Source organism: Phyllobates terribilis, unplaced genomic scaffold (genome assembly GCF_046119375.1).
Source record: "Phyllobates terribilis strain yellow unplaced genomic scaffold, ASM4611937v1 Scaffold_7__3_contigs__length_470593459, whole genome shotgun sequence".
In the NCBI taxonomy this organism is placed as follows: Eukaryota; Metazoa; Chordata; class Amphibia; order Anura; family Dendrobatidae; genus Phyllobates; species Phyllobates terribilis.
The window spans coordinates 111,529,361-111,544,193 of NW_027362767.1; the positions used below are offsets into that span (position 1 = coordinate 111,529,361).

Here is a 14,833-nt window from a genome sequence, read left to right on the forward strand (position 1 = left end):
GGGCATTAGTAATCCGAGCATGGCATTTAAAAGAAGACAGTCTGGAGAGACGAGAGGCTTATCCGAGCACTGCTCCATATGAGCGATTGGTCTCTGCCGTGTGTGTACATAGGTGGTAGAGACCTGTCGATCACCTAGATCTGTGGGAGAAGCCGGACAGTGACAGTGCCTGATTAGTCTAGTGTCCCTATAGTTCCGGACGGATCTTCAAACCATAGTTTTTCTCAAACGCTGGAGCACTCTGATTCATGGTTTGGGCGACATAATCGAGTGACTCTCATTTACTGTATAGAAGAGACACAGAGTCAGATACGCAGTTGTGTTTGCACTGACAAAAATGTAAAATATAGTTTGGAATAGAAAATATGGTCGTGCACGACCTGGTATGTTGCTGAAAATTTCTGTGACTATAAAAATCTGTAGCAAACTTCAGCTTGCGGCTGTTTCTGCAGCTTACTGCACACATGGATATCTGTAAGCAGCAAATGAAGGAGATGGTCTCTAACAAATCACAATTGCACTTATTTTGGCCATTTTTGTGGCAAAGGTAAAAAGGATTCAAAACAGATGGGACATATATAATTAGAACTTGTAATCCTTTTTCTACCAGATTCATTTTTAGCTTTTGCTTAAAAAAAAAAAAAACACCAAAAACTGTTTTTGTATTTCTAACCTAAGGGTAGATTTACGCAGGCCGTAATCCCCCTACCCCAGACAATTCTCCCTGCATAGTTCCCTTGCCTTACATACTTATTGGCTGTTTAACTGACGTGGATTTTACAGCAGATTTACCATAGCGATGCCAGAAAATTCCGATCTGTTGCACGTCTGAGATGTATGGACTTTCTCACTCTCGCAGGGTTATTGTATATATCCATCCTTTCTTACTCTGAAGATCATTTGCTGACGAGCAGTGACTTGGCGAAGCCAAGCTTGAGCCATATTTTGAAGAACAGTCAGAATATCATTACACAGCACAGGAGTAGGATTCCATAGATATTGATGGGAGGGAAATTGAGGTGTCTCCATCAATAGATGATCTGTCGCCAGTTCAAAATTGGCTCAATTTCACTTTTCTTCTATTCCTGCTGCTCCCCTGTTTTTTTTATTTTGTTTTTTTTAAATCTGTCATAACGTTCCAGAGAATCCTAATCCCAGATAATCCCCCCCCCCATTGTAAAGACCATAACAATTAGTTTTCAAACTATATTGTTGCTTTTAAAAAAATAACATTTAAAAAAATGGAATACTAAGGAGAGCAGCAGGAACAAAATAAGAGCAAAAGTTGATGATAGCTCCTATTTAAATGGTTGAAAAATGACATATAGGAGACATATCTCCAATAAGTTTTCTTTACTTTTGGGAGGGAGCTACTGAGTTTTCAGCATTTCACAATTCATATATAGAAACTCCTGGTGTGTGTTTTTTTTTTATTTTTTTTTATTTATATAAAGGCAACTTGTTACCAGTTTTCGAGCCGAAGAACAATTGCCGCCACCGTTAACTGCTCCTGTTCTATATCCCACAAACGTGTCTATCAGCTCCTGACTTGCCCTGTATACTCCAAAAAATACCATTATATGCTCCCGCGCTGTATGTAAATGACGGTGGTCCGGTCCGAAGGGCGTCCTCACTGCGGCGTCTGTCCCTTCTCTCTGCTCCTAATCGCGTAGTCCTGCTTTAATTGATGTAGATGCGTCATCCAGATTGTGAACCAAGATATCGTGCCTGCGCAGGAGCCTCACAGGACCGCACAGGCGCGCTCTGCTCTGCCCTACTGTGAGCAGAGCATAATACAGCACTGCCCACAGTAGGGCCGATCAGAGCATTGTGATGGATGGCAAAATTCCTCCATTTTGAAGAGGTGGTTATCAAAGTAGGGAGTGGCCCCCAAAAAATCTGCAGAAAGTGTACTAAAAGCTGGATACAAAGGCCCACCATAGGGGTACTTTCATGCCACCATACATTCAGTCCGAGAGTTGTCCGTGATAAAAATGACCTCACATGGACGGCTTTCAGACTAATGTTGGGCAGTTCAGGTTGACATTTTTTTTTTGTCACAGAAAAAAAATCGCAGCATCAAGTCGTTTCTTCTGTATATCAGATTTGACTCACCCATTCCATGGGTGTGCAAAAATCATGTCCTATATGGCTAAACCATCCAATTTTTACAGATACATTGTCCTTCTTAACCCCTTAACAACTGTTGGTACGCCTTTTAATGTCGGTCATTAGGGGGCCTTATTCCTCAGCGACACTTTTTAATGGCGCTGAAGAATAAGTGAATAGCGCCTCCATGGGGGTGTAATTACCGCAGGTGACAGCGGATACTTTGCGGTATCGGCCCCCGGTCCGGTTTTGTTACCCATCTGGGCCGATTAACCACTTTAAATGCCACTGTCCATCACAGCAGCGGTATCGAAGTGGTTAAAAAAGAGTTAAAAGACCATCTTTGGCAGCATCGCCCCCAACCTCTCCCTCCACCCCCGCGAACATCGCTTGTGCCGATCGTTGCCATGTATCCTGAGGTCATCTGATGACCCCAGTGTACGGTGTCCTGTGAGATCCAGCAACAAGCCGGATCTCATAGTCTCGGTCAGTAACTCACCGACAGGTCTCACGCACTGCAGTATACAAGTACTGCAATGAATGAGACCAACGATCAGAGTAAGAAATATTCATGTCCCACAGTGCGACTAGGTGAAAAATTAACAAAAAAGAAAAGTACTAGAAAATATGTATAAAAGTAAAAAAAACAAAACATAAAAGAGTGCACACAAAACACACAAACCCGTTTCGCCACTAAAAATGCTGCTCTTGCGTTAAACAAAAATAAACGAAGTACACATAATTGGTATCGCCACGTCTGGAGCGACCTAAACTATAAAACTGGAATGTTATTTATCATAAAAATGACACTTTTTCATCATACTGGCGCAAAAATTGAATAAAAAGCAATCAAAAAGTCGTATGAAAAAAAAAAGTTATAAATGAAAACGCCAAACCGTCCCGCAAAAAAACAAGCCCTAATATGGCTTACAGTGCAAAAAAATAAAAAAGTTACAGCTCTCAGAATTTGGCGATTCAAAAATATAAATTTTTGATAAAATATTATTTAGTCTGTAAAAGAAGCAAAGCATAAATATATATATATATATATATATATATATATATATATATATATATACGCACAGACCAAAAGTTTGGACACACCTTCTCATTTAAAGATTTTTCTGTATTTTCATGACTATGAAAATTGTACATTCATACTGAAGGCATCAAAACTATGAATTAACACGTGCAATTATATACTTAACAAAAAAGTGTGAAACAACTGAAAATATGTCTTATATTATAGGTTCTTCAAAGTAGCCACCTTTTGCTTTGATGACTGCTTTGCACACTCTTGGCATTCTCTTGATGAGCTTCAAGAGGTAGTCACCGGAAATGGTTTTCACTTCACAGGTGTGCCCTGTCAGGTTTAATAAGTGGGATTTCTTGCCTTATAAATGGGGTTGGGACCATCAGTTGTGTTGTGCAGAAGTCAGGTGGATACACAACTGATAGTCCTACTGAATAGACTGTTAGAATTTGTATTATGGCAAGAAAAAAGCAGCTAAGTAAAGAAAAACGAGTGGCCATCATTGCTTTAAGAAATGAAGGTCAGTCAGTCCGAAAAATTGGGCAAACTTTGAAAGTGTCCCCAAGTGCAGTTGCAAAAACCATCAAGCGCTACAAAGAAACTGGCTCATATGAGGACCACCCCAGGAAAGGAAGACCAAGAGTCACCTCTGCTTCTGAGGATAAGTTTATCCGAGTCATCAGCCTCAGAAATCGCAGGTTAACAGCAGCTCAGATTAGAGACCAGGTCAATGCCACACAGAGTTCTAGCAGCAGACACATCTCTTCAACAACTGTTAAGAGGAGACTTTGTGCAGCAGGCCTTCATGGTAAAATAGCTGCTAGGAACCCACTGCTAAGGACAGGCAACAAGCAGAAGAGACTTGTTTTGGGCTAAAGAACACAAGGAATGGACATTAGACCAGTGGAAATCTGTGCTTTGGTCTGATGAGTCCAAATTTGAGATCTTTGGTTCCAACCACCATGTCTTTGTGCGACGCAGAAAAGGTGAACGGATGGACTCTACATGCCTGGTTCCCACCATGAAGCATGGAGGAGGAGGTGTGATGGTGTGGGGGTGCTTTGCTGGTGACACTGTTGGGGATTTATTCAAAATTGAAGGCATACTGAACCAGCATGGCTACCACTGCATCTTGCAGCGGCATGCTATTCCATCCGGTTTGCGTTTAGATGGACCATCATTTATTTTTCAACAGGACAATGACCCCAAATACACCTCCAGGCTGTGTAAGGGCTATTTGACCAAGACGGAGAGTGATTGGGTGCTACACCAGATGACCTGGCCTCCACAGTCACCAGACCTGAACCCAATCGAGATGGTTAGGTGTTAGCTGGACCGCAGAGTGAAGGCAAAAGGGACAACAAGTGCTAAGCATCTCTGGGAACTCTTTCAAGATTGTTGGAAGACCATTTCCGGTGACCACCTCTTGCAGCTCATCAATAGAATGCCAAGAGTGTGCAAAGCAGTCATCAAAGCAAAAGGTGGCTACTTTGAAGAACCTAGAATATAAGACATATTTTCAGTTGTTTCACACTTTTTTGTTAAGTATATAATTCCACATGTGTTAATTCATAGTTTTGATGCCTTCAGTGTGAATGTACAATTTTCATAGTCATGAAAATACAGAAAAATCTTTAAATGAGAAGGTGTGTCCAAACTTTTGGTCTGTACTGTATCTGCACTCATGGCTTCCACGGTTGGCATGGGCACGGCCCCTTCAACTGCTCCATCTCTGAAAAGTACATGCACGACATGGTATATAAACAATGGCTGACATGTTATAAGTAGGTTACTGGGCAACCGGTCAAAGTCCCGTGTCCGCAACCCACATGCCTACTCCAAGGTACAGATAAAAACCAAGAGGAACAAAGAGTATGGCATAAAATAGTTTTTTATTGATAATATAATATCATATAATAACAAGGCATAAAGTGCATAATATATTAATATAAAATATAACAGACAAAAAGTGCAGTGTGCTGGGAAAAATGGCTAATACACCCTACCAGAACCCACCGAAGATACCACATGGCAACATATGTCAGTTTAAACAAAGGCCCAGGAGGGAATCAAAAAATATATATTGCCTAAAGTTAGGTCCTACACTCCATGGGGCAGATCACTATAGGTAATGCTTACCACAAAATACCGTGGGACGCAGCATGGAGAACCACGAAAGAGGAGGGTTCGGCAGCCAAGCTCCCCGACGTGCGTTTTGCTGCTGCTCACGCAGGCTTTCTGGAGAAGCGTGTACGGCATGGTGCGGTAAATAACACTTCACCATAGCATAAAGGTGCGTCAAAGTGTTAATGAATGGAAAAACAAGGTAAGTAGAAGAAAAAGTAAAATATACCCTGGGGAGAAGAAAATAAAATAGTACACATGAGGCTTTAGATGGTTTATTTTCTTACTATTTTAGGTGACATTTTTTGTGTTTTTGAAATGCAGGAGAAAAGCTGCATTTTACCATGAAGAGTCGCAGGTTTGCAGTTGGTTTATAGATGCACGGCATTTAAGGAAACCTTTTCAAAACATGTTTCCCCTATTTCAACAATTTGTAGGTAGTAAGTGCCTTGGAAAACTGCAATAATTCAGTGTTCGTAATGTATTTTCTTCTGAATTTCAAAAGTGCAAAACAAGGGGGAAAAATCTTTAGGAAAATTGGAGGATAATTAACTTCCAGGGGACGAACAGGAACGTACCGTATATATTTTTTTTCTTTGTTTTTTTGCCTGTTGAGTGGATGTGATAAACTTTCTTAATTGTTCTTTTAAATGTTACAGGAGTTTTCCGTGAAACAGATGAAGAAAAGGTTTTTGGGGATTTTGTGCTGAATAAAAATGATTCTCCTTACAGAACAAAAAATTTCACCTACGAGTCCAATGATTTTAATAGATTAGTGGTGATGAATCGTTACAATGTGTTGAACAATGAACAAATGATTAAAAGTGGCCTCAAAGCAGCACTAGAACGAAGGAGAAATAAAAGGACCTACCGTGGATTAAACAAGAAAAGAAAAAAGTGAAAATTTGTTTACTGAAAGAACAAACTAGACTCAAACTACAAGATGTGCCATGAAAGCTATTTTCATTTGTAAATGGGTTGAATTAATATTCACTGAAAAATAAAATGTTCTATTTTACAGTATTTTTATTGATTTTAAGTTTGAATGTTGAAGACTTTAAAAGGAAGCACAACTCCAGAGATGGCAAACCACTGGAGCAGCAAACGTGAAAATCACAACTTGTGTCACTCTCAAAACTTTTGGTAACAACTGTAGCATGGGTACCAACTTGCCAAAAACAAATAATGAGCGGGGAAATGCTGCTGCTTATTATGGTTACTTACTATTTTACCACCATTTCTTACTGGTTTTATTTTAATTTCTAAACATTTACAAAAAACAACCAAAGTTGGGGAAAGGTGAACTACAGGCTTCTGTAAAGTGAGGAAAATTTACTTTTCCATGATTACACATTACAAAGTTTTTTAATTATCACATGTACTCCTATTTTATTAAATAAGGTATACTTTCTTATTTATTATGCTTGCTTGTATAGTGCCATCATATTTTGCAGCGCTTTACAGAAATCATAATCACTGTCCCCATTGGGGCTCACAATCAAATTCCCTATCAGTATGTCTTTGGAGTGTGGGAGGAAACTGGAGAAAATCCATGCAAACACTGAGGACATATAAATGCCTTTAAGTAAATATCATGTCTGATATGCAAGCGATATTACATATTCACTGTTAAAAATAGTAATATTCTCTGTAATGTTCACACTGCTGGTCTGAACTGTGCTCTCCCCAGATTGCTAGCAGAGCACTCTCTCTAGACCCAAAATCATAAAAAATAAGGATGTTAAAAAAATAAATTAATAAAATACTCCCTTAAACTCGCCTATCCTGCCACCGTCACCACAGACCAACATCCAGTCCTATGAATCTGTTTTTCACCTTCCCCCCATTGGGCACTTGACTTCCAGCCGTAGCATGAAGCGCAACTAGGCCACTTACAAGTGCTGTCAAAAGCATAGTCATGGCAGAAGCTATGGCCTGTTGTGAAGCGGCGCGCGATGTGGAAAAGCATAGGCATGAAGGACCAGATGGGGGGATGGCAGGACAGTTGAGTGGTGAGAAGTTTTTATTTTTATTTTTTTTTTAGTTTCCCTGATTCTCTACTTTTTTTTTTTTTAGCAAAGTGGCATCCGCATCTGACTGCCATTTTGCTGAATTTAAGTGGCACAAATTGCAAAAAGTTTGTACTCTGCAGAATATGCACGCTTGTAAAAGTCCAGGAGAATTTAATTCTGCTCAACTAACCACAAATCCCATTCCTGGTCAGTCTTTACCCTCTGTTTTGTTACTTGACGCGTCTTCTTTCATCACTCCCAGGCTACGCGTGCTTCAGTTCCTCCTGCTCGTACTCCCATATAATGACTGTCTCTACCTATCTTCACCACACACAGGGGAGGTTCTGTGCAGAGGGGACATTATGCCTCTGCTTTAATGCTCTCCCCGGCATTCAGTAACTTCTGTTTGTCTTTCCTTCTCTCCTACGTTGTAATGTCAAACTTCTTGCTACTCACCAGCTCTGAAGGCTGATGAGGGGCTCCAAAAATCCATGAAAGCTCCTCATTATTTAAATGGAGTACCTCCTCCAATTTGTGTCTTACTGATTCTGGAACCATTTTTCTTTTGTGCTCCTCCATTCCAAAGTGATGCTGCTCAGAAATAAGGATGGAAATTTTCCTTTCAGCCAATTGGGCGTATAGCACAGAACTTCTCTGCTGGTGTGGCCATGTTTTGAATGGCCAGCAGGACGGAGGTGGACTGTTGCAGTCACATTCCTTTCCCTGAAGACCCCAATCACGTTATTGTAATGTCATGACAGTTGTGTCCTGCGTCTTTTTGTAAATACTGTGCTGTGTGTAATGTGAATAGTGTGAATAGTGTAGTGCGCTAATGTGTACTTTGACTATAGGGATAGATGGTTAATGGTTGGGACTAGCCCGCTGTGGGAGGGGCTAGGGTAAGGAAAAATGACAGTTTCCTGTAAGAGAGGGAGATGGTATATATGAAGAACTTGGCACTCAGTTGATGTAGAAAAAAGATGATTTATTTGCAATACACAGTGAACATTTGATGTTTCAGTCTCAGTTTAGATCACCTTCAGATATACAGATTGTCATAGAAGAATATAGGACTCAATGATGAAACGATATGAAGGATACCGTGCGTCTTTATGGCCAGGGTCCACAAGCGTATATTCTCCCTGTGAAAGACATGGATCGATTATGTTAATCATAGACTCCTAAAATGTTGGAGAGTTGGAGGGGACCTCCAGGGCCATCGTGTCCACCCCCTGCTCAATTCAGGATTCACTAAACCAGCTCAGACAGATGTATGTCCAGCCTCTGTTTGAAGACTTCCATTGAAGGAGATTGAAGACTTCCATTGAAGGAGAACTCACCACCTCTCGTGGTCGCCTGTTCCACTCATTGATCACCCTCACTGTCAAACAGTTTTTTCTAATATCTATTCTGTATCTTCTCCCTTTCAGTCTCATTCCATTGGTTTTCATGTTTCCATGTGCAAATTAGAATAAGAATGATCTCTCTACACTGTAACATTCTTTCAGATATTTTTTAGACAGCTATTAAGTCCTCTGTCTTCTTTTTTGCAAACTAAACATTCCCAGATCCTTTAATAGTTTGCAGACCGGTCATCATTCTGGTCGCTCTTCTCTGACCTTGCTCCAGTTTTTCAATGTATTTTTTAAAATCTGGCGCCCAGAACTGGACACGATATTCCAGATGAGGTCTGACCAAGGAGGAGTAGAGGGGGATAATGACTTCAATGACACTCTGGTCAAATTCTGCTCTGGGTGTCCGCATACTGTGATCAGATTCTCTCGGATTTGGGATGGTTTTAGACAAAGTGGGCCCCCCCAAACCTGAAATATTCCAAGAACAACAATGCTAGGGCAGGTTTCTCACTTGTCACCTGTGTGCAGTCTGTTTTTTTACAGCAGTTATTAATCATTTACAAGACCATTTAGTGTTTCCTATGTTACAGAATGGCAAAATACAGTTAGGTCCATATATATTTGGACAGAGACATTTTTCTAATTTTGGTTCTAGACATTACCACAATGAATTTTAAACAAAACAATTCAGATGCAGTTGAAGTTCAGACTTTCAGCTTTCATTTGAGGGTATCCACATTAAAATTGGATGAAGGGTTTAGGAGTTTCAGCTCCTTAACATGTGCCACCCTGTTTTTAAAGGGACCAAAAGTAATTGGACAGATTAAATAATTGTAAATAAAATGTTCATTTCTAGTACTTGGTTGAAAACCCTTTGTTGGCAATGACTGCCTGAAGTCTTGAACTCATGGACATCACCAGACGCTGTGTTTCCTCCTTTTTCATGCTCTGCCAGGCCTTCACTGTGCTGGCTTTCAGTTGCTGTTTGTTTGTGGGCCTTTCTGTCTGAAGTTTAGTCTTTGACAAGTTAAATGCATGCTCAATTGGGTTGAGATCAGGTGACTGACTTGGCCATTCAAGAATATTCCACTTCTTTGCTTTAATAAACTCCTGGGTTGCTTTGGCTTTATGTTTTGGGTCATTGTCCATCTGTAGTATGAAATGACAACCAATCAGTTTGGCTGCATTTGGCTGGATCTGAGCACACAGTATGGCTCTGAATACATCAGAATTCATTCGGCTGCTTCTGTCCTGTGTCACATCATCAATAAACACTAGTGACCCAGTGCCACTGGCAGCCATGCATGCCCAAGACATCACACTGCCTCCGCCGTGTTTTACAGATGATGTGGTATGCTTTGGATCATGAGCTGTACCACGCCTTCGCCATACTTTTCTCTTTCCATCATTCTGGTAGAGGTTGATCTTGGTTTCATCTGTCCAAAGAATGTTTTTCCAGAACTGTGCTGGCTTTTTTTAGATGTTTTTTTTAGCAAAGTCCAGTCTAGCCTTTTTCTTCTTGATGCTTATGAGTGGCTTGCACCGTGCAGTGAACCTTCTGTATTTACTTTCATGCAGTCTTCTCTTTATGGTAGATTTGTATATTGATACGCCTACCTCCTGGAGAGTGTTGTTCACTTGGTTGGCTGTTGTGAAGGGGCTTCTCTTCACCATGGAGATTATTCTGCGATCATCCACCACTGTTGTCTTCTGTGGGCGCCCAGGTCTTTTTGCATTGATGAGTTCACCAGTGCTTTCTTTCTTTCTCAGGATGTACCAAACTGTAGATTTTGCCATTCCTAATATTGTAGCAATTTCTCGGATGGGTTTTTTCTGTTTTTGCAGCTTAAGGATGGCTTGTTTCACCTGCATGGAGAGTTCCTTTGACCGCATGTTTACTTCACAGCAAAACCTTCCAAATGCAAGCACCACACCTCAAATCAACTCCAGGCCTTTTATCTGCTTGAGAATGACCTAACAAAAGGATTGCCCACACCTGTCCATGAAATAGCCTTGGAGTCAATTGTGCAATTACTTTTGATCCCTTTATTTATTTTTTTCACGCACCCATACAGTTGAATTGGCGATTCTCATCTGATTTACAGTAGATTTTCACACCCAGATTCGGTCGGTGGAAAAAAAAAATCACATCTGCACTGCCTATTGAATAATAATGTTTTTTTTTTTTTTTTACGCAGTGCTCAGACCGAAAATATGGTGGTGTGAGTCCCTAGCAGTCAAAGAATAGAAAACGTTAGCACAATGCTGTCTTTTTTCTACATCCTATCTGACGATGTCACACAAATTCTCCTGCTATATCTTCTCTGGCTTCAGTGATGATGCTCCTGTGGTCCCTGCTGGTCATTATTCATGTTGCAGATATAACAGAAGGTACAGCCACAAAATCACTACAGTCAAGTGCCAAGAATGGATGGAAAATGAATATGATGCTTACATTTGCTGATTGGCTCTAATTTTCAAGATCCAGAAGAGGTCGTAATTACATATGACACCTTTCATGCAGGGTTATTGAAAAATTGCATCTTTATTTCCTCATCGTAATTGCATTGTTAGATGATGTAATAGACGAGCTACTATTCAGTCACCCTAAGATGATAGCAAAAAAGAAGCAAGACAAAAATATATCTCATACCCTACCATAATTATATATAAATGTAAAGCAAAATTGCATAATAAATATAGGGTACTTAGTGAACTATTTTTGATCAAAAAAAGTATACAAGCCGTCCCACCAGCGGCAAGGTGACCCTAAATTGGGACGGTACCTATACTGCCTATATTAAAAACCTTACTGTATATCAAAGTTGAAGTAATGCATATAAAAGGGTAGACAAATAGGACCGGGTCCCAACTCCAGACCACCTAGGCTCGTGGTAAGCTACATATATACCAATCAGCTCAACAAAGGGCATGCCACACCCTTAAATTGCACAGAATGCAAACAAGTCAAAAAACCAGACAATGTGAACTGAGGTCTAAGATGGCAGACATACAAGAAACAGAGGCATGTTCACACTAGCAAAAAAGAAGCAAGACAAAAATATATCTCATACCCTACCATAATTATATATAAATGTAAAGCAAAATTGCATAATAAATATAGGGTACTTAGTGAACTATTTTTGATCAAAAAAAGTATACAAGCCGTCCCACCAGCGGCAAGGTGACCCTAAATTGGGACGGTACCTATACTGCCTATATTAAAAACCTTACTGTATATCAAAGTTGAAGTAATGCATATAAAAGGGTAGACAAATAGGACCGGGTCCCAACTCCAGACCACCTAGGCTCGTGGTAAGCTACATATATACCAATCAGCTCAACAAAGGGCATGCCACACCCTTAAATTGCACAGAATGCAAACAAGTCAAAAAACCAGACAATGTGAACTGAGGTCTAAGATGGCAGACATACAAGAAACAGAGGCATGTTCACACTAGCAAAAAAGAAGCAAGACAAAAATATATCTCATACCCTACCATAATTATATATAAATGTAAAGCAAAATTGCATAATAAATATAGGGTACTTAGTGAACTATTTTTGATCAAAAAAAGTATACAAGCCGTCCCACCAGCGGCAAGGTGACCCTAAATTGGGACGGTACCTATACTGCCTATATTAAAAACCTAATTGCATTGTTAGATGATGTAATAGACGAGCTACTATTCAGTCACCCTAAGATGATAGAATACCGAAGGCTCAATAGACTAATCAAAAATGCCAACTCCCCTCCGATGAGCTAATCCTAATTACAGTTGTCACCTACTTTTATAAATGCTCTCTGTGTAAGATATACAGTTTTAGGATTTCTTAGCTTAGTTTCTTATAATATTGTCATGTTTCTAAGTTTTTTCAGATACCCCTAGTTCTTGCATTAACAAAGCAGATAGCTTTTGTTACATCTGCAGAGAAGTCACATCTGCATCTCTGGCTCCTATGGGCATAAAAGGGGACAAACTTATGGTGTGGCACCCATGCTCCCCTGACCTCAACCCCATTGAGAACCTCTGGAGCATCATCAAAAGGAGTGTCTATGATGGCGGGAGGCAGTTCACATCTAAGCAACAGCTCTGGGACGGTATTCTGTCCTCATGCAAAACAATTGAAGCAGAAACCATCCAAAACCTGACAAGTTCAATGGACGAGAGAGTTCAGAAGCTCCTTTCGAACAAGGGGTCCTATGTGCAAATGTAACATCACCTAGAATAAAGTTTTGAGTTGAAAACTGTTTGATTTCAGCTTCTAACAACCTGCTAATGCTTATAATTTCAAAAATGACCATTTTTTTGTTCTTTATTAAAATGAAAAGGTTGGAAACTGCTGTGCATAATAATTTGGAACATGCATTTTGAGTGCAGTTTGAGTTTTTTATTTTTTTTTTTAAATATACTGTTATCATAGGCAGTTTGTACTAAAACCTTTCAATTGTACTCTAATAGTTATTTGACTGGAAAATTACAATGACTGCAATTCATATAGGTAATTTGGGAAAATCTGAGAAAATAATATTTGCATAATAATTTGGAACACAGTGTAATATAACCGGGGATGCGTCCCTCTGGCTGAAGCCTCGATAGCCTGCGCATGCGTGACGCTCCAGACAGAAGCAGGCATCCAGCCGTTACAGGTAAGATTAGAGGAGGTGTATGGCACCAGAGATTGCGGTATGCGTAGGCACTGAACGCATACCGCGATCTCCGGCGCCATACTTGCATACTTACCTGACCGGGAGGAGCGTTGCCGCGGCTCCTCTCTTTGCCGGAGACCGGGGCAGTAGTGAGGCATTGGATCGGCGCGTGCGCATAGCGCTATCCGGCGCCATTTTACTGAAGACACATTTACAGTGTGTCTTCAGCAAAATGGTGCCGGACAGCGCTGTGCTCCGGCGCCGCACTCCTCCCCCGGCCTCCGGCTGAACAGGACGCAGCAGCGCTGGAGTACAGAGAAGAAAGGTGAGTATAACTGTTTATTTTTTTTGTATGTGTGTACAACGTGAAAGGGATGAGGGGTACCATGCATACCAGGATTGGGGATGAGGGGTGCCACGCATACCAGGATTGGGGATGAGGGGTGCCACGCATACCGGGATTGGGGATGAGGGGTGCCACGCATACCGGGATTGGGGATGAGGGAGCCATGCCTACCGGGATTGGGGATGAGGGGTGCCATGCCTACCGGGATTGGGGATAAGGGTCCATGCATACCAGGATTCGGATGAGGGGTCATGCATACCAGGATAGGGATGAGGAGTGCCATGCACACCAGGATTCGGATGATGAACCATGCATACCAGGATGGGGATGAGGGATGGGGTACCATACATACCAGGATAGGGATGAGGGGTGCCACGCATACCAGGATTGGGGATGGGGGGTGCCACGCATACCAGGATTGGGGATGAGGGGTGCCACGCCTACCGGGATTGGGGATGAGGAAGCCACGCCTACCAGGATTGGGGATGAGGGGTGCCATGCATACTGGGATTGGGAATGAGGGGCCATGCATACCAGAATTCGGATGAGGGGCCATGCATACCAGAATAGGGATGAGGAGTGCCATGCATACGAGGATTCAGATGATGAGCCATGCATACCAGGATGGGGATGAGGAATGGGGTACCATGCATACCAGGATGAGGGATACCATACATACCAGGATAGGGATGAGGGATGGGGTACCAGACACGCTAGGATAGGGAGGAGGGGTGCCACGCATACCGGGATTGGGGGTGAGGGGTGCCACGCATACCGGGATTGGGGGTGAGGGGTGCCATGCATACTAGGATTGGGGCTGAGGGGTGCCATGCATACCAGGATAGGGATGAGGGGTGCCATGCATACCAGGATGGGGATGAGGTTGTTCCATGCATACCAGGATTGGGGATGAGGGGTGCCATGTGTACCAGGATAGGATGGTGGGGACAGGATGGGGGCAGCACACACCAGCATGGGAGACCATATACCAATAAAAATGCTCGCCTCCCGGGCGTAGAACGGGTTCAATAGCTAGTCACATATATGCTGCAATAGATGTACATCACATCTTACCCAGTGGTTCCATCGGAGGAGGCAATCTATCCCTTTTGCAGTCCCAATGATCTGGAAAGAGCCAACCGATCACACTACCAATTGCTATTTCTGCATGGTGCGCCCAATTATTAAAGGAGTTTTAAGGAA

At 41.7% G+C, this 14,833-nt stretch overlaps 1 protein-coding gene across 2 annotated transcripts in view; it reads left to right on the forward strand.

Annotated features, from left to right (window-relative positions):
• PLA2G4F (phospholipase A2 group IVF) overlaps window positions 1–6,241 on the forward strand; it is a 114,148-nt gene extending 107,907 nt beyond the window's left edge. For both annotated transcript variants that reach the window (XM_073639097.1, XM_073639098.1), the window contains one exon: window positions 5,926–6,241. In XM_073639097.1, the coding sequence (XP_073495198.1) occupies window positions 5,926–6,167 (242 nt within the window). In that variant the 3' untranslated portion in view covers window positions 6,168–6,241. The remainder of the gene's footprint in view (window positions 1–5,925) is intronic.
• Window positions 6,242–14,833: the final 8,592 nt, after the last annotated feature.